General features: G+C 38.9%; 1 protein-coding gene across 2 annotated transcripts in view; it reads left to right on the top strand.

The window, feature by feature from the left end:
* LOC149796367 (cilia- and flagella-associated protein 337-like) overlaps window positions 1-25,051 on the top strand; it is a 175,110-nt gene that overhangs the window by 83,956 nt on the left and 66,103 nt on the right. For both annotated transcript variants that reach the window (XM_089961042.1, XM_089961043.1), the window contains exons 12-14: window positions 9,916-9,958; window positions 13,414-13,519; window positions 16,299-16,450. In XM_089961042.1, the coding sequence (XP_089817168.1) occupies window positions 9,916-9,958; window positions 13,414-13,519; window positions 16,299-16,450 (301 nt within the window). The remainder of the gene's footprint in view (window positions 1-9,915; window positions 9,959-13,413; window positions 13,520-16,298; window positions 16,451-25,051) is intronic.

A 25,051-nucleotide genomic window follows, 5' to 3' on the forward strand; every position in this document is an offset into this window, starting at 1 on the left:
GCTTGGTTTGTCACGTCGGTGTAAGAGGAAAATCGCAGTTGTGTATCAATTGTGGCGGAAAGCGATACAGGGAACTAAAACGCTATTACGATAAACGAATAAAAAACGCCGTCATCGACCCCACCGCCGACAAAATCATCAAAACTCCTCAAGACTACATTGAAAGGTTTATAATTAAACCAAATAATGAATTAGACAAGTAGTATTATTATACAAATGGACCAAGAGTTCAGACCTCACCCTGTGTTTGTTAATTACGAGGCATCTCGCGACGGCGTTGTTAGAAATTGTAGACTGAAGAAGCCGGTTGGATGGAAAAATAATCAGGGATATTTGATGTTTGGTGCCGGAAAAAAGAAGTATTTTGTTCATAGGGCGGTATTTGAAGCATTTAACGGATTAATCGAGAATGGGTTTGTTATTGATCATATTAATAATAATAAGACTGATAATTCTCTTACAAACTTGCAAGCTATCTCGCAAAGTCAAAATACCAAAAAAGGGGAAACTGGTAAATACTCAAAGAAAGCAAAACCCGTAAAGTCATTTGATACAACAACTCACGAGGAAAAAATATTTCAGTCGATGAATGAGGCAGGAAAATATTTTGACATTTGTATCGCCTCAATACGAAGAGTAGCAGAACGAGTATATCAAACAGCGATCTCAAAAAAGACAAGTCACAGAATTCGATTTTCATATATAACATCAAAGGGAGATAACTCGTTTTGTGATAGCGTCGCATGACAAGAGTTACGTCCCTTGAAGTCCAATTAATGTTGCGATTAATTAATCATTTTACGATGAAAACTAATGAAATACACGCTGTTATCTAACAGCTGTATTCTTTTTTTTAATGTTTTATTTGAGTATTTGGTTTCATTTAAATGCCGTGAAACACCATTAATAAGTATTTAAGGATTCAACGATTCAAGGGAATTCAAATTAACACACACCTTGTGACTGACGCCGCTGTATTAGTCACTTTATATATAAGTTGACTCGTTATAAGCCTGGGGCTTTCGAAAGCCAATTCAACTAATCAAAACTAACCCACGCTCTTGACCCGGGCGTGTGGTTGTCTTTTGTTCACAATCATGCAACCGGGTTAATTTAATTGGGTTGCTTTTGATTGGTTGAATTGGCCGTAGAGTTCCGCCCCGCCGTTTTATGTTTGTGCTGTCTTGTGTCGTCCCATCATCCATCAATCATTTCATTGTAAATATATTCATCCTTAATTAAGTATATGTATATGCCTGCAATCTGCCACAACACTCGAGTGGAGATCTACGGCATTGTACTGTCCATGTATGCCTGCAATCTGCCACAACACTCGAGTGGAGATCTACGGCATTGTACTGTCCATACAAAAAACGGGGTCAAAAATGACCCAATAATTTTATTAAACTTTAAACTTAAATTTTATTAAAATTTTTGATATTAGAAATAAGATGTTTATAAGAATATGGATTCCCAAGACATCAATAATATATTAACTGAGATTTCAAAATTAAAAAATCAAGGAATTGAATTATCTGATGGTCTCGACAGTGAAAAAATATTATCCGATTATGAGATTATTAACGAACAGTCGAAACGGGGGCGTTTTACCCTGGCCCGCGAGTATTTTTTTATAAAACGATTACAACATACGATTAATGAGAACCTGTACCACAATGACGCAAATGCATTCATTGGACTATTCACTGCCGTTGAAATAATACGAAAAAAACTCGGACGTGTTTATGAACGACGCCGGGAGATTTCTAGTAAGATCAAAAACATTAGAAGGATTATAGACGAAAACTCCGTGGAGCTCCCGATGGTACACTCGGCGGAAAATTAGAAAATTGCGGATCAATTTACAATAATGGTAGGTGAATCACTTACTACTCGGCTAGCCAGAGAGCGGCTAGCAGCGCTTAGAAAGTTTATACCGTTACGAGACAGAGTGAGAGAGAAACTTCAAACGCGACAACAAATGCAAACTGATTTTGCTGTTGGAAGTGAACAGTTATTTGCCCCGGTAACTAAAGCGACTAAGGATGTTACGGCGGTAACTGTACCCGTTCTTGGTGCGCTTGAAAAGATAGCGGCAGAGACAAAACAAACAAAAAGGTCTTTAGAAACACTCCCTGCAAAAATAGCGGCTGCTACAACACGGAGGCCACCACCACTCGCTATAACCGAACCACAAGAACCTTATGTTACAATGGCCGACGAGGAAGAACTAGGCGCTACTGCGAAAGAACCAGAAGAAGAAATACCAGAAGAAGAAACACCAGAAGAAGAAATACCGGAAGAAAAAGAGAGGAATATACCCCGTATTGTACTCAAGAAGAGCACAATAGATCAAATTAGAGACTTCAGCAACAGGGAAGAATTAATTAATTTTACTGCCAACAATTTTGCTAAGAGCATACGAGATGAGAAGCATATCAATAGCGGTTACGAGAAAAATATAAAGTCGTTAAAGGACTGGGCAAGAATAGTGTATTTAGCAAGTAAACATAAAGATGCATTAACACATCGTAGTAAATCCGATTACGACGCATTCCACAAGGAAGTTAAGATTATAACACCAAAAAAAGGAAAAGGATACTCTGTTGGTAAAGAATCCTACGGCGTTACCTGTCCTGGTAGTGTTCTCAGTGATATATCACGGCTGGAAGTACTAATCGGAGGAAAACGAGCCGGAAATAACTCTACGGAAATAATCAATGAGGCCGCTGATATTTGCAAGCGGTTATTTACAGGCGGTATTATGGACATTAATGCATATCGAACGCTCATAGACGAGCTCGTGGATGATTAATTGGAAAACTGGTGTTTTTAATAAGGATGATCATACACTACAACCATGATAAACCAGTACTCGTCTACGTGGTAAACTCGCGATTGCCTGTTTACCGCGCGTACTATGGAGATGGTCTCGGTAGCACCATTGCGGGGTTATTTACAAGAATGGCTCCAAAAGTAGCGCCGTTAGCCAAACAATTAGGAATGAAGGCTATTGATGTTATTCGTGATAAGGGTATTAGTGCTATTGGAGATGTTGCCGGAAAGGCGCTTTCAGCCGCGCGGGACAAACTAATGTCATTGGTGAAATCCAAGAGATTTTCAAAAAGAAAACAGATGCCATCAACGATAGTGATGCCTGCAAATGTCAGTAAAGTAATAAATAACGCCGTGGAAGAAAAATTAGAGTCGTTGGCGACGACTCCGTCGTTGGCGACTTCGCCATCAGCCGATGCGGCAACCAACGCGCTCATGAACGCGATAGCGGGGAGTGGTCTACGACGAAAACGACGTTGATGGATTTCAATTGAAAACACCGACATGAATAATAATAAAATGTTTGCGCGAACCGCTGACCCCGCGTTTGATATGGACGCCCCAGTGCGCAGGGATGATTCTGTCCGTGATTATCAATATTATTCTTATTATGCAGCGCAACCCGACCTACGATCGCGAATTGAACTTCAGGTCCAAGATACCAGTAAATACTTTCTGCCGTGTGAAGCGTTTATCGAAATTGAGGGAGAACTCGTGACAAATGCCGCCGATAATGCACCATACGCAGATGACCATCGTGTTCGAGTTGGCTTCGTCAACAACGGTATCATGGCGTTATTTGAGAGTGCCAGATATCTTATTGACGGGCGAGAAATTGAATCAATAGAACGCGAGGTTGATGTTGCAACGACGATAATTGGGTTAGCGAGATACTCGGATGATTATACAAGATCGGCGGGCCCATCTATAATGTTCGCAAAGGACACCACTAATAACGCTGATCATCTTCAGTACATCAACGTGCTGGTGGAAAGAGATACCGCAACTGACCCACAGGCTGAAGCAGCCAATCCAGACCGCAGAGCAAGACCGGACACTGAGTTCAATATTATGAAAAGTCTTAACAATAATTACAATATGGGATTCGCAGCACGAGTAGGGATGTTGCAAGGACCACGCCGACAGTTTTCATGCGCGATTCCACTCCATCACATATTTGGATTCTGCAGAAATGTTAGAAAAGTTATCTATGGGGCTAAGCATACAATCGCGCTGACGCGAAGGGGCGATGATAACAATGCAATATGGCGTGCTGCTGGCGTCGCTGCCGGTAAAGTCATTTTAACTAAAATGGCATTGTGGATGCCGGTGCTGACTCCATCAGTTACCACGGAAGCACGATTGTTAGCATTTATGGAACAGGGAGGAAAATCGTTGTTGAGTTGGCTAGCGGTAACAACTGATGCTAAAGAGGATAACGTCGCCGATACGTTTACATGGCACCTAGCATCAAAACAGGGTGTTTCAGCCCCGCGTCATATTTTTATAGCGCTACAGAATAGGGAACGATTGGGTAATCAAGAACACAGCCATATGATATTTGATCAATTAGGAGTCAGGGATGTTTCGCTGAGAATAAACGGACAACAGGAACCATCCGAGGATATACAGCTTAATTACGGCGACAACCATGTCGCACGTGTGTATCATCGATTGCTGTCATATATGGGTCGTGATCAAAACGTCGACACTGGTTTGCAAATATCACAACTTGATTTTAAAAAGCTGTATCCGATTTATTATTTTTCGCTGGAACATCTTGATTTAACGAGACAATCCGTCGTTGATATACACTTCCGAGCTCGTATAGCCCCGGGTGGTGTTAATTATAGAGCGGTTGCTGTCATTCTCAGCGATAAATCAATGCTGTTGGAAGGTGTTGGTGGACGAATGAGAATCGTTGATGCGCCAGTGGAAAACATGTAATTGAAAGCACAAACGCGTTTACAATAAATGTCGTATAGTGTCGTCAGTGTAGAGTTGACTGATGGTCAAGTCAAGAAATTACGATCAAAGTCGGCTAAACAATGCGGAACCACAATAACGCTGAAGCCGTCACAGATGGCAGGTGGTAATCATAAGATATCGTTGACGGCGCGTCAAATAAAACATTTCAATGATGCGATGAAGAATAAAAAGGGTGTTCAAATAGATTTTTCAGCCGCAGCAATTAAAAACATGGAAAAGACCGGTGGGATATTTCCGCTGTTAGCCGCGATTCCAGCGTTGATTGCCGCGGCCGCACCAGCAGTGGCTAAGGCGGCGGCGTTAGGAGCCGTTGGTACCGCGGCGGGAATGGCATTGAAGAAGGCAACCGGGAAAGGCTACAAAAAAAACGACCCGTGGCCGGAAAGGGTCTAAGACTACCGGGAACCCCGTATTCATGGTACTCGGGAAAGGGTCTAAGACTACCGGGAACCGTTTATTGACTCGGGAGTCTATGACTCCCATGTCTAATTTTGATTTAATAGACGCCGCAAACGCGCTAGCGATAAAAAACTTCAGAGGTGTTTTTATGAGGGATCAATTACCGGCGGCACCAAGAAATATTGAAACCGGCATAATTAACCTCGATGGGTCCTCCGGAGCGGGAACTCATTGGGTTGCGTACGCGATTGATCCGCGCGCGATCGTCTATTTTGATTCATACGGGTTAGCCCCGCCGAACGAGTTTATGCGGTATATCCGGACGTGTTCAGCCCGGGTTTTTTTATTCCACGCTGCCAACACAGCAGTTAAGTGACCCACCGATATGCGGCCGTGAGGTATTGAACGTACTCGCGGCGATTTCATCATCGCGAAAACCACCTCATGTAGTTGTAAACGAATACACCAGTGGGGTCGTAGAGGCCCGGCGGGTTAATTAGAAACGCCGTTTTTTTTTACAATAACGATGATTGATATTTGGGGACGACCGGTTTCGGCGCTGAAGGAATCCACGGAAACGCTCGCTACCGATGACATAAAAAAACTAATCGAGGATGAAATCGCCGATACGTTGAATTTAACCAGTGTTGACCCAGGTGAAATAGTCGTATTTCAAGACCGCCAGGGTAAATTGAAATCCAGTAATGTGTCCCTGGATGATGTTTTAACACGACAGCGTGATGCCGCCGAGGACACTATCGCGTTGTATACCGGCGACGGACGACTCAAACCGGGTGAACATATATCGGCGGTAACATTAGTCAAAGACGGTTTTATAAGGTTGGATAGATCGGTGACCGAACTCGACGCGCAGGTGAAAAAATCTGTCACCGAGGTGAAAAAATCTATCACCGATATACAGCTCACTACCGCTAGTTTTTTCGGGACCCCGACGGTAACCGAACCGAATATTACAACAATAAGGAATACTATTTTGGATTTTGCAACGCTGTCGGGCCAATTTTACACGTTGCGAAAAAATGTTAACAGGATCGATGACAACTTTGATAAATTCTTTGGTAAAAAAAATACCAAGCTGGATGAGATTACAACAACTATAAATGATATCACTGCGTATGGACAGGAAATAAAAACAATCAAAACTGATGTTGCAACAAACAAAAGGAGTGTAGACGCGCATGAACGGGAAATAGAAATAATCGGCGCTAATGTTGCAACGATCATAAATAATGTAGACTCGCATGGACGGAAAATAGAAACAATCAAAACTGATATTGTAGCGAACAAAAGGAATATAGACGCGCATACACAGGACATAATGACAATCAGAGCTGATATTGAAGCGAACAAAAAGGGTGTTGACGTGTATAGAGGGGAAATAGGAACGATCAAAACTGATGTTGCAACGAGCAAAAGAAATATAGACGTGTATGGACAGGAAATAAAAACAATCAAAACTGATGTTGCATCGAACAAAAGGAATATAGACGCGCATACAGGGGAAATAGAAACAATCGAACTTGATGTTGCAGCGAACAAAAGAAATATAGACGCGCATACAGGGGAAATAGAAACGATCAAAACTGATATTGTAGCGAATAAAAAAAGTATAGACGTGCATGAACAGAGAATAGGAACGATCAAAACTGATATTGTAGCGAACAAGAATAATATAGACGCGCATGAATGGAGAATAGAAACAGTCAAAACTGATGTTGCAGCGAACAAAAAAGATGTGGACGCGCATACACGGGAAATAGATACACTCATTACTAAGGTTGCAGCGAACAAAAAAGATGTGGACGCGCATACACGGGAAATAGATACACTCATTACTAAGGTTGCAGCGAACAAAAAAGATGTGGACGCGCATACACGGGAAATAGATACACTCATTACTAAGGTTGCAGCGAACAAAAAAAATGTGGACGCGCATATACAGGAAATAGATATACTCATTACTAGGGTTGCAGCGAACAAGAATAATATAGACGCGAATTTGCGGAGAATAGAAATAATCGGAACTGATGTTGAAGCGATTAAAGACGGACTACCGAGAGTAGCAGAGCAATTCGAAAAAATAAAAATCCCTCATGAGAACATCATCAACACAGTATACACAATTCGGCATGGATCATTCGATTGGACTCCTACACAGAATACAGTAAATACTACCGCAACTGTTAAGGGCATTTATCGATTGACACTGGTTTCAATGATGCAGTTTAATATATTATCGTCGAGTTCATCCGGGTTTAACAATACAATATCAACAATTATAGACAAGAACGCAACTGAACAGTTTACAATTTATGCCGTTGATGGAAATTTAGCCCGGGCAAACATCACATGGTATGTGGAATTTGTAGCGAATCTAAGTAATTAAAAACACTAGCTCTTTTAGAATAAAATGACCACCAAGGTAATTGAATCAGAGGTATCACCGACGTCACATCAATATCGATTCGATACCGCAAAAGAATTCTCCGCGAACTTAAAAACGCTTTCCGAACAATACCGTGCAAAAATAAAAAAATACCGTCGTAAAATAACCGCCATCGACGCGGTCGTGTACTCGGTGTCGGGTATAGTAGCTGGCACCGGTGTTATTTTATCCACGGTGACCACGATAGCCCCGATCGCTGTTCCAATCGCTGTCTCCGCGATGACAACAGTTGCTGGAGTCGCCAACGCAATCACTAGAAAGATATCATCGTGTTTTCAGAAAAAACTCAACGAGTATACAGTAAAACATCAAATAGTATCCGACGCATACTCGAAATTATCCGGGTTGATCTCGTTATCGATTGATAATTTGTTCGTATCCGATGTTGAATTCTCCACGATGGTCCAGTTGTATAGCTCCGCGATGTCAAAAATCGAGGATTTTTAACTGGAAGCCGGAACCACCTGGTTGCTGAAATTAGACACTAAAGACAACGAATAATAATAATGTCGCTGAACCCCGAAGGGTTTCAGTTGCTTCAGCGGATCGCGGAGAACACCACTCCGGTACAAACAAGTATGATATCAGTGACATCAACGAAACCCGAATTCAGTGTGAACTTCCCGTCGCCGGTTCCAGTGAAGGAAATAGCGCTGGCAAAATTGCGAATATATCACAGTTGGCCTAATATTCGAGCGAACGCATTTAACGGACAACAACCTAATAACTCGCTGGTTTTTGCACGGACAAATAAACCCGATGGGACCCCAAACTGGGAGGAGGTTACAATACCAACTGGGTCATACCAAATAGAGCAAATCAATAAAGAATTTCAACGCAGGATAAAATCGATCACAGGAAAAGAATCAAAAATCGCTATTACGGTTCATGAACCGACGTTATCGTCGACGATTGAAATAAGCACACCGGGGTATATGGTTGATATTTATAACAGTTCAATAAGAACCATACTAGGATGGCCTAAGAATCCACCAGCGGACGCCCCCCCATCAACTATCCTCAGATACGATAACGGAGATGGTGGTAGGCATATTGCTCCATACAACGTAAATATTGCATCGGTGATAGCAATCAATCTAGTATGTGATGTTATCGAAGGGAGTTACCAGGTGGATACCAAGCAATCAAATCAGGCTCAACAGGGATATATCCTTTATTCATTTTCACCAACAGCCCCTCCGGGATTTTTAATCGTTGAGAGTCCGATTAATCCGGTCTATATGCGATGCCATGATCGGTTTTTAACGAGAATTAATTTTAGAATTACCGATCAGTCAAATAACCTAATTGATCTGCAAGAGGAGGAGTTAGTGATCACTCTGTTTGTAAGATCATAGCAGCAGAGGGGGCGATGACATCGACGCGGTCGTCGATGTGCTTACCGGACGCTGACGACGCTGGGATCGGCGCGCAGAAGGTATTAATTAAACCAAATGACGTCCGGACGATCCCCTCGACGACGACGTCGTTTTTTTTTTACCAGGCGCTGACGACACTAGATCGTTGAGTGCAGAAAGTAATAATTAAGCCAAATGACGATTGGACAAAATGTCGGATTCGCCCCCTCTGCTGCTTTTCATGCATATTTTCAAGATATGAATGCAACTTTGTCATCATTCATTTAAATTATGCAGTTTATTTTATACAAAATGATGACATAGTAACACTCATATCTAGAAAACTGTTTCTTTGAATTTTGCACAACTGTCAGGTGCAGTGTTTACATGACTGTCAGATGCAATGTTTACATGACTGTCAGGTGCAATGTTTACATGACTGTCAGGTGCAATATTTACATGACTGTCAGGTGCAATGTTTACACAACTGTCAGGTGCAATGTTTACATGACTGTCAGGTGCAATGTTTACACGACTGTCAGGTGCAATGTTTACACAATTCTGACATAATAAAAGGCCATTTTTGCTTTATATTATACAAAATTATTTTAATGGTGTCCATAACTCTAGGAAATCAGATATTAAATATTCTAGAATTGAATACAAAATTTAATGATGATGTCATGTACTACACTATTATCACTTGCATGTTTCATGCCATTTACACTCTACATAACTCAGGTGCTTCATTTCTAGTTGGCATATGTTAACAACTTATCAGATCAGTTTTGCTACTAAGATTTGGTCCTTCAGTGCCATTTATGATGGCTTGCATTGATATTGATCTTTCTTGGATTTTTATTTCAGGTATGGATAGAATTGTGAGGCTTTGGAATCCTTATGTTCCAGGGTAAGTTTTCAAGAGGTACCACCACCAGTTCTGTCCATGGTCCAGCACAGGTGCTTATTGTTATGCCCACCCTTATTCTGTAGAGGTATCAAATTAAGTGACCCATGTTCCACCTCACATTGTATCAGACCTGCCAACCCTTACGATTTTGCCATAAGTCTTATGAAAATTACCCTTAAAATACGGGCTTATGGCATGAAAGAAAAATGTACAGAAAAACCATCATTGCAAAAAAATCTAGAAAATTGTTTCATCTGTGTTTGATTTGGATCCAGGTTTCATATTAAAAGTAGCGAAATTAGTCAGGAACCAAACTAACTTTACAGCAGCATCTCAGATGCTTTAAACTGCATTTATTTGTTCATGTGAAGCATCTGCATGATCAAACTGTTGATCATAGAAATTTTTAAAAAAGGTGTCAAGCAAGTGATGCAGTTTTAAGGTGAAAGGGAAAATAAGCCTCTTGAAAAGTGTTAATAATCAACACAGAAAAAATAACAAGGAATATTCAGATTCTTGTGTATAATTGCTGGAAGGGACACAATTACATTTTTTGGATATCATGTGCCAATCTGAGTATGACTTGTAGCAGGAGATATGATTGCCATCATCATGTGTAATGGAAAAATAATTTCCAAGAATTGCGTCAAGTTGAGAGATTGCAACAAGCCATTGAGCTTTAATTTTTGACGTAGTTAGTGTATTGAAACCAAAATTACTATGGGCCTGTAAACATTAAAATGATGTCGTTCAGCTTTAATTTTTTACTAACAGCGAGTTTTGGCCCTGTTTTACTTGGAAATTGGATTGTGCAGCTAAAACCAAGGTATCTTCATTTGCACGTTATTGCTGGGTAATCTGTGTCCACAGGATACCTTTTTAGTTCTGTACAAAATAAAGAGTTTAGATTCCAGGGGGCCTAATATAGTGCAGTGGTAATGTGTTCATTCTGTATCATTGCTGTCTTAGCTTTGATCCCCAGTTCTGACATTTGCTGGGATACATGGTGATTAGTCATTGATTTTCTTAAAACCTTGTCCATCTAAGATATCATAAAAGTACCGATGACATAAATAAACTTAAAAAAGTGCTTACATTTTTGTTACCATATTAACTCATGATAATCTGTCATAATTATCTATGTACCATATATACCCATGATAATCTGTCATATTTATCTATGTACCATATATACCCATGATAATCTGTCATAATTGACAGTGTTTGATATATACCCATGATAATATGTCATAATTGTCAGGGTAATACTCATGATAATCTGTCATAATTGTCAGTGTACCATATATACTCATGATAATCTGTCATAATTGTCAATGTACCATATATACTCATGATAATCTGTCATAATTGTCAATGTACCATATATACTCATGATAATCTGTCATAATTGTCAATGTACCATATATACTCATGATAATCTGTCATAATTGTCAATGTACCATATATACTCATGATAATCTGTCATAATTGTCAATGTACCATATATACTCATGATAATCTGTCATAATTGTCAATGTACCATATATACTCAATTATAAGTTGGATCCAGCTCCATAAAACATAGATTTAGATCAGCTATAACATTATGTTCTACCAAATTATGACTGATCAGTCAGACAAACAACATAGATCCTTATCTGCTAACACATTATGTGTAACAATAATTATAGGACTGCACGTTATGTGCCACCATAATTATAGGACTACACATTATGTGCCACCATAATTATAATCATTATGTGCCACCATAATTATAGGACTACACATTATGTGCCACCATAATTATAATCATTATGTGCCACCATAATTATAGGACTACACATTATGAGCCACCATAATTATAATCATTATGTGCCACCATAATTATATGACTACACATTATCGTGTACAACAAGGTCCTAAAACATAGACTGCACTATAAGCAATTGTGTGAGTTACCAAGGGATCTCCCAAAAATACGAAGTTATGGCAATCTTAAAATCATTGCAACAATACAACAAATACTTCCACAAGTCAGATGTCAAAATCCAGCCAGCATTTAATTGGGTTCACAGAGAAATGATTCTGAGCATAGCTGTAACTGTAGGTTGACACAGCTCACATTTAATTACAAGTGGACACATTGTACTTATGATTAGACTTAAATCGAAAGATAGAACTCAAACTCAAATGTCACTTGATTAAAAACTTACTTAATTGGTATTTATTTATTAAAATACTGCCTCCACTAGAAGTGACATTTTCCTTTTTCAAAATTTTGTTGAGTATCTTTTATTTATGGTGAAATAAGAATTGTGTTTGGAAAGAAAATGTAAAAAAAATATATGATTTCTTTTTAAAAGTTGAAAATTTCATAATGTTGATTAAAATTTCCAGGTCCTATCTACCATTTTCAGTGTTAAAATCAGCGATATATCAGAGTTTGAGTCACCAATTTTGACTGCAATTTTTTTTTCAAGTTTAACAAACGGATCGATTATTTGGTATTTTCAGGTTTAAAAAATGGGATGCATGCCTAATGCCACATTATAAGCAGGTTTGCAAGTTATCAGGTTCCAAGCTGTAAAGGGAGTGGTGTAGAATGAACATCGTAGATCCTCATCTACTGGCATATTATGTGATTATGTTGTTTGGATCCGACTTGTACTCGAGTATATACTGTTAACAGAATTGACAGACTCTGCTTTGATAATTTTGAAATATACAGATTTCTCTAATTATTTTAAATATGGACAGACTATGATGGTTTTGAAACTGGACAGATACTGCCATGCTGAAGTTCAAAACAGGACAGACACTGCTATGCTGATGTTTAAAACTGGACAGACACTGCTTTGCTGATTTTATAATTGGACAGACACTGCTCTGCTGATTTTATAATTGGACAGACACTGCTATGCTGATTTTAAAATTGGACATACTGCTATGCTGATTTTAAAACTGGACAGACACTACTATGCTGATTTTGAAACTGGACAGACACCACTATGCTGATTCTAAAACTGGAAAGACACTGCTATGATGATTTTAAAACCGGACAGACACTACTATGCTGATTCTAAAACTGGAAAGACACTGTTATACTGATGTTAAAACTGGACATGCTGCTATGCTTATGTTAGAAATGGACAGACACTGCTATGCTTATGTTAGAAATGGACAGACACAGCTATGCTTATGTTAGAAATGGACAGACACACTGCTATGCTTATGTTAGAAATGGACAGACACAGCTATGCTTATGTTAGAAATGGACAGACACAGCTATGCTTATGTTAGAAATGGGCAGACACTGCTATGCTTATGTTAGAAATGGACAGACACTGCTATGCTGATGTTAAAACTTGACAGGCACAGCTATGCTAATGTTAGAAATGGACAGACACTGCTCTGAAGATTGAAAATAAGTTTAGCTTAAAACTTTTCTTTTATAGAAAACCAACAGCAATGTTACGAGGTCATGGAGCTCCCATTTTCTTTTTGTGTATTGCAGAAGAGGAAAATAGAATATTTAGCTTTTCCACAGATAAATGTTTACGGGTATGCCTGCTTTTTATGAATTCTCAACAGTTATGGTCTCATAGCATGGATTGATAGTTAGGGACCATGTGCATGAAATGTCTTTTGAGATTGCATATTTAACTCATAAAACATAGCTTATTGAAGGTCAATGGATATTCATGAATAAGGGACCAGTTTATATAAAGTTTTATGGCATAAGTAAAATGAACAAAATTTTAAAAAAGTTACCTTAAATTATGGGATGTCTACATTTTATCTTTAATTTGGTGTTATAATATCCCCTTTGTAGCATTAGTATGGTGTAATAATGTCCCCTTTGTAGCCTTTAGATGGTGTGATAATGTCCCCTTTGTAGCCTTAAGATGATGTAATAATGTCCCCATTGTGGACTTAAGATGGTGTGATAATATCCTCATTGTAGCCTTTAGATGGTGTAATAATGTCCCCTACGTAGCCTTTAGATGGTGTAATAATGTCCCCTATATAGCCTTAATATGGTGTAATAAAGTTCCTTTGTAGACTTAAGATGATGTAATAATGTCCCCTTTTTAGTTTTAAGTTGGTATAATAATGTCCCAGTTTTAGCCTTTAGATGGTGTAATAATGTCCCATTTGTGGACTTAAGATGGTGTAATAATGTCCCCTGTGGAGCCTTAAGATGGTGTAATAATATCCCCTTCGTAGGCTTAAGATAGTGTAATAAGGTCTCCTTTGTAGCCTTAAGATGGTGTAATGACCCATTTGTGGACTTAAGATGGTGTAATATATCCCCTTCGTAGACTTAAGATAGTGTAATAATGTCCCATTTTTAGCCTTAATATGGTGTAATAATGTCCCCTTTGTAGCCTTAATATGGTGTAATAATGTACCCTTTGTAGCCTTAATATGGTGTAATAATGTACCCTTTGTAGACTTAATATGGTGTAATACTGTCCCCTTTGTAGCCTTAATATGGTATAATAATGTCCCCTTTGTAGACTTAATATGGTGTAATAATGTCCTCTTTGTAGCCGTAATATGGTGTAATAATGTACCCTTTGTAGCCTTAAGATGGTATAATAATGTCCCCTTTGTAGACTTAATATGGTGTAATAATGTCCCCTTTGTAGCCTTAATATGGTATAATAATATCCCCTTTGTAGACTTAATATGGTATAATAATGTCCCATTTGTAGACTTAATATGGTGTAATAATGTCCCCTTTGTAGCCTTAATATGGTGTAATAATGTACCCTTTGTAGCCTTAAGATGGTGTAATAATGTCCCCTTTGTAGACTTAATATGGTGTAATAATGTCCCCTTTGTAGCCTTAATATGGTATAATAATGTCCCCTTTGTAGACTTAATATGGTGTAATAATGTCCCTTTTGTAGCCTTAATATGGTATAATAATGTACCCGTTGTAGCCTTAATATGGTGTAATAAAGCACCCTTTGTAGCCTTAAGATGGTGTAATAATGTCCCCTTTGTAGCCTTAAGATGGTGTAATAATGTCCCCTTTGTAGCCTTAATATGGTGTAATAATGTCCCCTTTGTAGCCTTAATATGGTGTAATAATGTCCCATTTGTAGCCTTAATATGGTGTAATAATGTCCCCTTTGTAGCCTTAAGATGGTGTAATAATGTCCCCTTTGTAGCCTTAAGATGGTGTAATAATATCCCATTTTATAACCTTAATATGGTGTAATAATGTCCCCTTTGTAACCTTTAAGATGGTGTAATAATGTCCCCTTTGTAGCCTTAATATGGTGTAATAATGTCCCCTTTGTAGACTTAATATGGTGTAATAATGTCCCCTTTGTAGCCTTAATATGGTGTAATAATATCCCCTTTGTAGCCTTAATATCGTGTGATAATGTCCCCTTTGTAGACTTAATATGGTGTAATAATGTCCCCTTTGTAGCCTTAGGATGGTGTAATAATGGCCCCTTTGTAGCCTTAATATGGTGTAATAATGTCCCCTTTGTAGACTTAATATGGTGTAATAATGTCCCCTTTGTAGCCTTAATATGGTATAATAATGACCCCTTTGTAGACTTAATATGGTGTGATAATGTCCCCTTTGTAGCCTTAATATGGTGTAATAATGTCCCCTTTGTAACCTTAATATGGTGTAATAATGTCCCCTTTGTAGCCTTAATATGGTATAATAATGTCCCCTTTGTAGCCTTAATATGGTGTAATAATGTCCCCTTTGTAGCCTTAATATGGTGTAATAATGTACCCTTTGTAGCCTTAAGATGGTGTAATAATATCCCCTTTGTAGACTTAATATGGTGTAATAATATCCCCTTTGTAGCCTTAATATGGTATAATAATGTCCCCTTTGTAGACTTAATATGGTGTAATAATATCCCCTTTGTAGCCTTAAGATGGTGTAATAATGTCCCCATGTAGACTTAATATGGTGTAATAATGTCCCCTTTGTAGCCTTAATATGGTATAATAATGTCCCCTTTGTAGACTTAATATGGTGTAATAATGTCCCCTTTGTAGCCTTAATATGGTGTAATAATATACCCTTTGTAGCCCTAAGATGGTGTAATAATGTCCTCTTTGTAGCCTAAAGACGGTGTAATAATGTCCCCTATGGAGCCTTAAGATGGCATGATAATGTCCCCTTTGTAGCCTTAATATGGTGTAATAATATCCCCTTTATAGCCTTAATATGGTGTGATAATGTCCCCTACAGAGCCTTAATATTGTGTAATAAAGTCCCCTATGTAGCCTTAAGGCGGAGTCACGTTTTTAAACTAAAATCTGACATATCAATCTGTCTTCTGCCATTTTTCTCCAGGTTTGGGATATACAGGACCATACATGTCTGTTAACAGTTCGGCCCAAGGGGCACAAAATTCGAGGTGATTTGCAGGCATGTCACTATTCCAGTATTTCCAAGACGCTGATTATTGCTACTGACCAGATGGCAGCACTAAATCTTAGACAGAAGTAAGTTTGAAGTGTATACAGTAATTTTATTGTTTAACATGTACTCCTGGCTAATTCAGTATATACCAGCATTGCTTTTATAAAGATCCTGACAAAATAGGCTAGAATATAATTTTTATGAATTATCCATTCTTTTTTCCATCAGTTTCTATATTAGAAATTATAGCACTGTTCCGTACATCATGCACAAGTCAGGTATTTCTATAGTTTAGTAGCAATTTGTATATGCAGCATATGATTTTGTAACAATATCTTCTTTTAGGACACTATTTCCCGATGCCTGGGTTATTGGCTCCATTTAGCACAGGCATGGTATGAATTTCTTGATGCCTGGGTTATTAACTTTAGGCATGATATGAATTTCTTGATGCCAGGGTTATTGACTTCATTTGCATCAGCATGTTATGAATTTTTTGATGCCTGGGTTATTGACTTTAGGCATGGTATGAATTTCTTGATGCCTGGGTTATTGACTTTAAGCATAGGCATGGTATGAATTCCTTGATGCCTGGGTTATTGACTTTAAGCATGGTATGAATTTCTTGATGCCTGGCTTATTGACTTTAAGCATGATATGAATTTCTTTTGATGCCTGGGTTATTGACTTTAGACATAAGCGTGGTATGAATTTCTTGATGCTTGGGTTATTGACTTTAGGCATGGTATGAATTCCTTGATGCCTGGGTTATTGACTTTAGGCATGGTATGAATTCCTTGATGCCTGGCTTATTGACTTTAAGCATGATATGAATTTCTTGATGCCTGGGTTATTGACTTTAGACATAGGCGTGGTATGAATTTCTTGATGCCTGGGTTTTGACTTTAAGCATGGTATGAATTCCTTCATGCCTGGGTTATTGACTTTAAGCATAGGCATGGTATGAATTTCTTGATGCCTGGGTCATTGACTTTTAGCATGGGCATGTTATGAATTTCTTGATGCCTGGGTTTTTGACTTTAAGCATAGGCATGGTATGAATTTCTTGATGCCTGGGTTATTGACTTTAGGCATGATATGAATTTCTTGATGCCAGGCTTATTGACTTTAAGCATGATATGAATTTCTTTTGATGCCTGGGTTATTGACTTTAGGCATAGGCGTGGTATGAATTTCTTGATGCCTGGGTTATTGACTTTAAGCATGGTATGAATTCCTTGATGCCTGGGTTATTGACTTTAAGCATGGTATGAATTTCTTGATGCCTGGGTTATTGACTTTAAGCATGGTATGAATTTCTTGATGCCTGGGTTTTTGACTTTAGGCATAGGCATGGTATGAATTCCTTGATGCCTGGGTTATTAACTGTAAGCATGGTATGAATTTCTTGATGCCAGGCTTATTGACTTTAAGCATGATATGAATTTCTTTTGATGCCTGGGTTATTGACTTTAAGCATAGGCGTGGTATGAATTTCTTGAAGCCTTGGTTATTGACTTTAAGGATAGGCATGGTATGAATTTCTTGATGCCTGGGTTGTTGACTTTAAGCATAGGCATGGTATGAATTTCTTGATGCCTTGGTTATTGACTTTAGGCATAGGCGTGGTATGAATTTCTTGATGCCTTGGTTATTGACTTTAAGCATAGGCATGGTATGAATTTCTTGATGCCTGGGTTATTGACTTTAAGCATAGGCATGGTATGAATTTCTTGATGCCTTGGTTATTGACTTTAGGCATAGGCGTGGTATGAATTTCTTGATGCCTTGGTTATTGAATTTAAGCATAGGCATGGTATGAATTCCTTGATGCCTGGCTTATTGACTTTAAGCATAGGCATGGTATGAATTTCTTGATGCCTGGGTTATTGACTTTAGGCATGATATGAATCTCTTGATGCCTGGGTTATTGACTGTAGGCATGGTATGAATTCCTTGATGCCTGGGTTATTGACTTTAAGCATAGGCATGGTATGAATTTCTTGATGCCTGGGTTATTGACTTTAGGCATGATATGAATTTCTTGATGCCTGGGTTGTTGACTTTAGGCATAGGCATGGTATGAATTTCTTGATGCCTGGGTTTTTGACTTTAAGCATAGGGATGGTATGAATTTCTTGATGCCTGGGTTATGGACTTTAAGCATAGTATGAATTCCTTGATGCCTGGGTTTTTGACTTTAAGCATAGGCATGGTATGAATTCCTTGATGCCTGGGTTATTGACTTTAAGCATGGTATGAATTCCTTGATGCCTGGATTTTTGACTTTAAGCATAGGCATGGTATGAATTTCTTGATGCCTGGGTTATTGACTTTAAGCATGATATGAATTTCTTGATGCCTGGGTTATTGACTTTAAGCATAGGCATGGTATGAATTCCTTGATGCCTGGGTTTTTGACTTTAAGCATAGGCATGGCATGAATTTCTTGATGCCTCGGTTATCGACTTTAAGCATGATATGAATTTCTTGATGCCTTCGTTATTGACTTTAGGCATAGGCATGGTATGAACTTCTTAATGCCTGGGTTATTGACTTTAAGCATGATATGAATTTCTTGATGCCTGGGTTATTGACTTTAAGCATAGGCATGGCATGAATTTCTTGATGCCTGGGTTATTGACTTTAAGCATGGGCACGGTATGAATTTCGTGATGCCTGGGTTTGACTTTAAGCATGGGCATGGTATGAATTTCTTGATGCCTGGCTTATTGACTTTAAGCATGGTATGAATTCCTTGATGTCTGGGCTTTTGACTTTAAGCATAGGCATGGTATGAATTTCTTGATGCCTGGGTTATTGACTTTAGGCACAGGCATGGTATGGATTTCTTGATGCCTGGCTTATTGACTTTAAGCATGATATGAATTTCTTGATGCCTGGGTTATTGACTTTAGGCATAGGCATGGTATGAATTTCTTGATGCCTGGGTTATTGACTTTAAGCATGGTATGAATTCCTTGATGCGTGGGTTATTGACTTTAAGCATAGGCATGGTATGAATTTCTTGATGCCTTGGTTATTGACTTTAAGCATGGTATGAATTCCTTGAAGCCTGGGTTATTGACTTTAGGCATAGGCATGGTATGAATTTCTTGATGCCTGGGTTATTGACCTTAAGCATGGTATGAATTCCTTGATGCCTGGGTTATTGACTTTAAGCATGGGCATAGCATGAATTTCTTGATGTCTGGGTTATTGTCTTTAAGCATGGGCATGGTATGAAGTTCTTGATGCCTGGCTTATTGACTTTAAGCATGGTATGAATTCCTTGATGCCTCGGTTATTGACTTTAAGCATGGGCATGGTATGAATTTCTTGATGCCTCAGTTATTGACTTTAGGCATGATATGAATCTCTTGATGCCTGGGTTATTGACTTTAGGCATGGTATGAATTCCTTGATGCCTGGGTTTTTGACTTTAAGCATAGGCATGATATGAATTTCTTGATGCCTTGGTTATTGACTTTAAGCATGGTATGAATTCCTTGATGCCTGGGTTATTGACTTTAAGCATGGCCATGGTATGAATTTCTTGATGCCCGGCTTATTGACTTTAGACATGATATGAATCTCTTGATGCCTGGGTTATTGACTTTAGGCATGGTATGAATTCCTTGATGCCTGGGTTTTTGACTTTAAGCATAGGCATGATATGAATTTCTTGATGCCTTGGTTATTGACTTTAAGCATGGTATGAATTCCTTGATGCCTGGGTTATTGACTTTAAGCATGGCCATGGTATGAATTTCTTGATGCCCGGCTTATTGACTTTAGACATGATATGAATCTCTTGATGCCTGGGTTATTGACTTTAGGCATGGTATGAATTCCTTGATGCCTGGGTTTTTGACTTTAAGCATAGGCATGATATGAATTTCTTGATGCCTTGGTTATTGACTTTAAGCATGGTATGAATTCCTTGATGCCTGGGTTATTGACTTCATTAGCATAAGCATGGTATGAATTTCTTGATGCCTGGCTTATTGACTTTAAGCATAGGCATGGCATGAATTTCTTGATGCCCAGGTTATTGTCTTTAGGCATGGTATGAATTCCTTGATGCCTTGGTTATTGACTTTAGGCATGGTATGAATTCCTTGATGCCTGGGTTATTGACTTTAAGCATAGGCATGATAGGAATTTCTTGATGCCTGGCTTATTGACTTTAGGCATGGTATGAATTTCTTGACGCCCAGGTTATTGACTTTTGGCATGATATGAATTTCTTGATGCCTTGGTTATTGACTTTAGGCATGGTATGAATTCCTTGATGCCTCGGTTATTGACTTTAAGCATAGGCATGGTATGAATTCCTTGATGCCTGGGTTATTGACTTCATTAGCGTAAGCATGGTATGAATTCCTTGATGGCTGGGTTATTGACTTTAAGCATAGGCATGGCATAAATTTCTTGATGCCCAGGTTATTGACTTTAAGCATGGTATGAATTCCTTGATGCCTGGGTTATTGACTTTAAGCATAGGCATGGTATGAATTTCTTGATGCCTGGGTTATTGACTTCAGGCATGATATGAATTTCTTGATGCCTGGCTTATTGACTTTAGGCATGGTATGAATTCCTTGATGCCTGGGTTATTGACTTTAAGCATAGGCATGGCATGAATTTCTTGATGCCTGGGTTATTGACTTTAAGCATGGTATGAGTTCCTTGATGCGTGGGTTATTGATTTAAACTCAGGCATGGTATGAATTCCTTGATGCCTGGCTTATTGACTTTAGGCATGGTATGAATTCCTTGATGCCTGGATTATTGACTTTAAGCATAGGCATGGCATGAATTTCTTGATGCCTGGGTTATTGACTTTAAGCATAGGCATGGTATGAATTCCTTGATGCCTGGGTTATTGACTTTAGGAATGATATGAATTTCTTGATGCCTGGGTTATTGACTTTAGGCATGTATGAATTTCTTGATGCCTGGGTTTTTGACTTTAAGCATAGGCATGGCATGAATTTATTGATGCCTGGGTTATTGACTTTAAGCATAGGCTAGGCATGAATTTCTTGATGCCTGGGTTATTGACTTTAAGCAAAGGCATGGTATGAATTTCGTGATGCCTCGGTTATTGACTTTAAGCATAGGCATGGTATGAATTCGTTGATGCCTGGGTTATTGACTTTAAGCATAGGCATGGTATGAATTTCGTGATGCTTGGGTTATTGACTTCAGGCATGGTATGAATTTCTTGATGCCTGGGTTATTGACTTTAAGCATAGGCATGGCATGAATGTCTTGATGCCTGGGTTATTGACTTTAAGCATAGGCATTGTATGAATTTCGTGATGCTTGGGTTATTGACTTAAGGCATGATATGAATTTCTTGATGCCTGGGTTATTGACTTTAGCATGGTATGAATTCCTTGATGCCTGGCTTATTGACTTTAAGCATAGGCATGGTATGAATTTCTTGATGCCAGGCTTATTGACTTTAAGCATGATATGAATTTCTTGATGCCTGGGTTATTGACTTTAAGCATAGGCATGGTATGAATTTCTTGATGCCTGGCTTATTGACTTTAAGCATGGTATGAATTCCTTGATGCCTGGGTTGTTGACTTTAAGCATAGGCATGGTATGAATTTCTTGATGCCTGGGTTATTGACTTTAAGCATGGTATGAATTCCTTGATGCCTGGGTTGTTGACTTTAAGCATAGGCATGATATGAATTTCTTGATGCCTGGGTTATTGACTTTAAGCATGGTATGAATTCCTTGATGCCTCGGTTATTGACTTTAAGCATAGGCATGGTATGAATTTCGTGATGCCTGGGTTATTGACTTCAGGCATGATATGAATTTCTTGATGCCTGGGTTATTGACTTTAGGCATGGTATGAATTTCTTGATGCCTGGGTTATTGACTTTAAGCATAGGCATAGCATGAATTTCTTGATGCCTGGGTTATTGACTTTAAGCATAGGCATGGTATGAATTTCTTGATGCCTGGGTTATTGATTTTAAGCATGGTATGAATTCCTTGATGCCTGGGTTATTGACTTTAAGCATAGGCATGGTATGAATTCCTTGATGCCTGAGTTATTGACTTTAAGCATGGTATGAGTTTCGTGATGCTTGGGTTATTGACTTCAGGCATGATATGAATTTCTTGATGCCTGGGTTATTGACTTTAGGCATGGTATGAATTCCTTGATGCCTGGGTTTTTGACTTTAAGCATGGTATGAATTCCTTGATGCCTGGGTTATTGACTTTAGGCATGGTATGAATTTCTTGATGCCTGGGTTATTGACTTTAAGCATAGGCATGGTATGAATTTCGTGATGCTTGGGTTATTGACTTCAGGCATGATATGAATTTCTTGATGCCTGGGTTATTGACTTTAGGCATGGTATGAATTCCTTGATGCCTGGGTTATTGACTTTAAGCATGGTATGAATTCCTTGATGCCTGAGTTATTGACTTTAAGCATGGTATGAATTTTGTGATGCTTGGGTTATTGACTTCAGGCATGATATGAATTTCTTGATGCCTGGGTTATTGACTTTAGGCATGGTATGAATTCCTTGATGCCTGGGTTTTTTACTTTAAGCATGGTATGAATTCCTTGATGCCTGGGTTATTGACTTTAGGCATGGTATGAATTTCTTGATGCCTGGGTTATTGACTTTAAGCATGGTATGAATTCCGTGATGCCTGGGTTTTTGACTTTAAGCATGGTATGAATTTCTTGATGCCTGGGTTATTGACTTTAGGCATGGTATGAATTTCTTGATGCCTTGGTTATTGACTTTAAGCATGGTATGAGTTTCTTGATGCCTGGGTTATTGACTTTAAGCATAGGCATGGTATGAATTTCTTGATGCCTGGGTTATTGACTTTAAGCATGGTATGAATTCCTTGATGCCTTGGTTATTGACTTTAGGCATGGTATGAATTCCTTGATGCCTTGGTTATTGACTTTAAGCATAAGCATGGTATGAATTCCTTGATGCCTGGGTTATTGACTTTAGGCGTGATATGAATTCCCTGATGCCTGGGTTATTGACTTTAAGCATAGGCATGGTACAATTTTCACCCTCCCTATAATGATTACTGCAGCCTAATCCTTAAGACTTTGTGTTAGTATTTGTTAAGCTTGTATTTAGGGAGGTTTTTTTTAGTGTTGGAAATTATTTGAAACCTGTATGATTGGTTCATAATTACTGATGTACCATTGACTGATGTAAAATTGACTTTAGTTGCAGTAATACATTACCAGTTGTTTTTGCATTACTTTATTTGGTTTATTCTAGCACTCAGTTTAAGCTTATTCCATCCTCCAGTTATTAATTAGTACTTAGTAATTGGAGGTCCAAGTAAAAGAAATAACAGCCCATGTCAGATATGTTAGTCAGCTTCTGACAATTGGAATATCGCCATTCTTTTCCCTGAACATTATGCAGATGTCATGTGTCTCATGGGCACACACTGTTTCATCATTCTGGTGTTTAGGCTTTGTTACTGTCAATCAGTCCTTATTATATTTACTATTTTCTCTACAGTTGTGTGTAATGATCATGTACATGTGCCCCTTTTGTGATGGTTTTGAGTACCTTGTTGTTGAAGTGGTACTTTTTGGGTTATCATTCCTCTATTAATAGCCAGTTTTTGGGTAAGTATTATCTAGCCAGTTCTTGTTCTAGTTCACTGTTTTGTATTTTTCTTGTGTTTACTTTCAGTATTCATTTTATTGGTAAATGCAGTCATACAAGACTACACGAGACACCCCTACCCCCTACATGTTTTGCATGGACTGTGAATGTATGCAGTCCTTGTCTGATATGGTGTCAGACTTGGCTGGAAGTCATCAAGCCAACATGGCCGGGAAGAAAGACTAGCTTTTTCCTCATTGACATTGGAAGAATATTTCCATTCTCATCATGGGTCAACAGCAATTTGTGATTTAGGGGGTCAACAGCAATTTGTGATTTAGGGAAGTCACAAGCCCCCTGCAAGGGAGGGTTCCTTGACTCTTGCCAGATTATGATTTCACAGAGGTGGAATCAATGACACATGAAAGGAAGTTCGTGCAAGAGAGGGATCCTCTGCACTTTCCTGTAGAGGGAGGTGGCCAGCACCCAGCAGTGAGTTCTGCCTTTCTGATGCAAGGGAAGCACAGTCTTCTTCTTGCCTGAATAGACCTGTGTTTAAAATCAATGGACTCTCATTCATCAGAGTCCTGAAAAGAGATTCTCCAATATCTTCCACATGGTCTAATCACCAGGCACCTACTAGCCACCAATCACTATGCACCTACTAACCACCACTCACTAGACACCACTCACCAGGCACCTACTAGCCACCAATCACTATGCACTTACTAGCCAACACTCACTAGACACTAGGTCATCACTCACCAGGCACTAGCCACCATGCACCAAGCACCTACTAACCACCACTCACCATGCACCTACTAGCCATCACTCACCAGGCATGTACTAGCCACCACTCACTAGGCACTAGGTCACCTAAACTGGACACAGGTCACTGGGCAATGTATCACCTGGGGTATGGTACCAGGCACTGGGTAATAAGTTAAATGACAGACATTGAAAGTCCATCAATGGTCACTGGCAAATGTATCACGTGACAGTCATAGAATGACTGTCACTGAGCATTGGACAATGCACACAGGGTAGTGG

Source organism: Sinohyriopsis cumingii, chromosome 6 (assembly GCF_028554795.1).
Source record: "Sinohyriopsis cumingii isolate HCF-2022 chromosome 6, ASM2855479v2, whole genome shotgun sequence".
Taxonomy (NCBI): Eukaryota; Metazoa; Mollusca; class Bivalvia; order Unionida; family Unionidae; genus Sinohyriopsis; species Sinohyriopsis cumingii.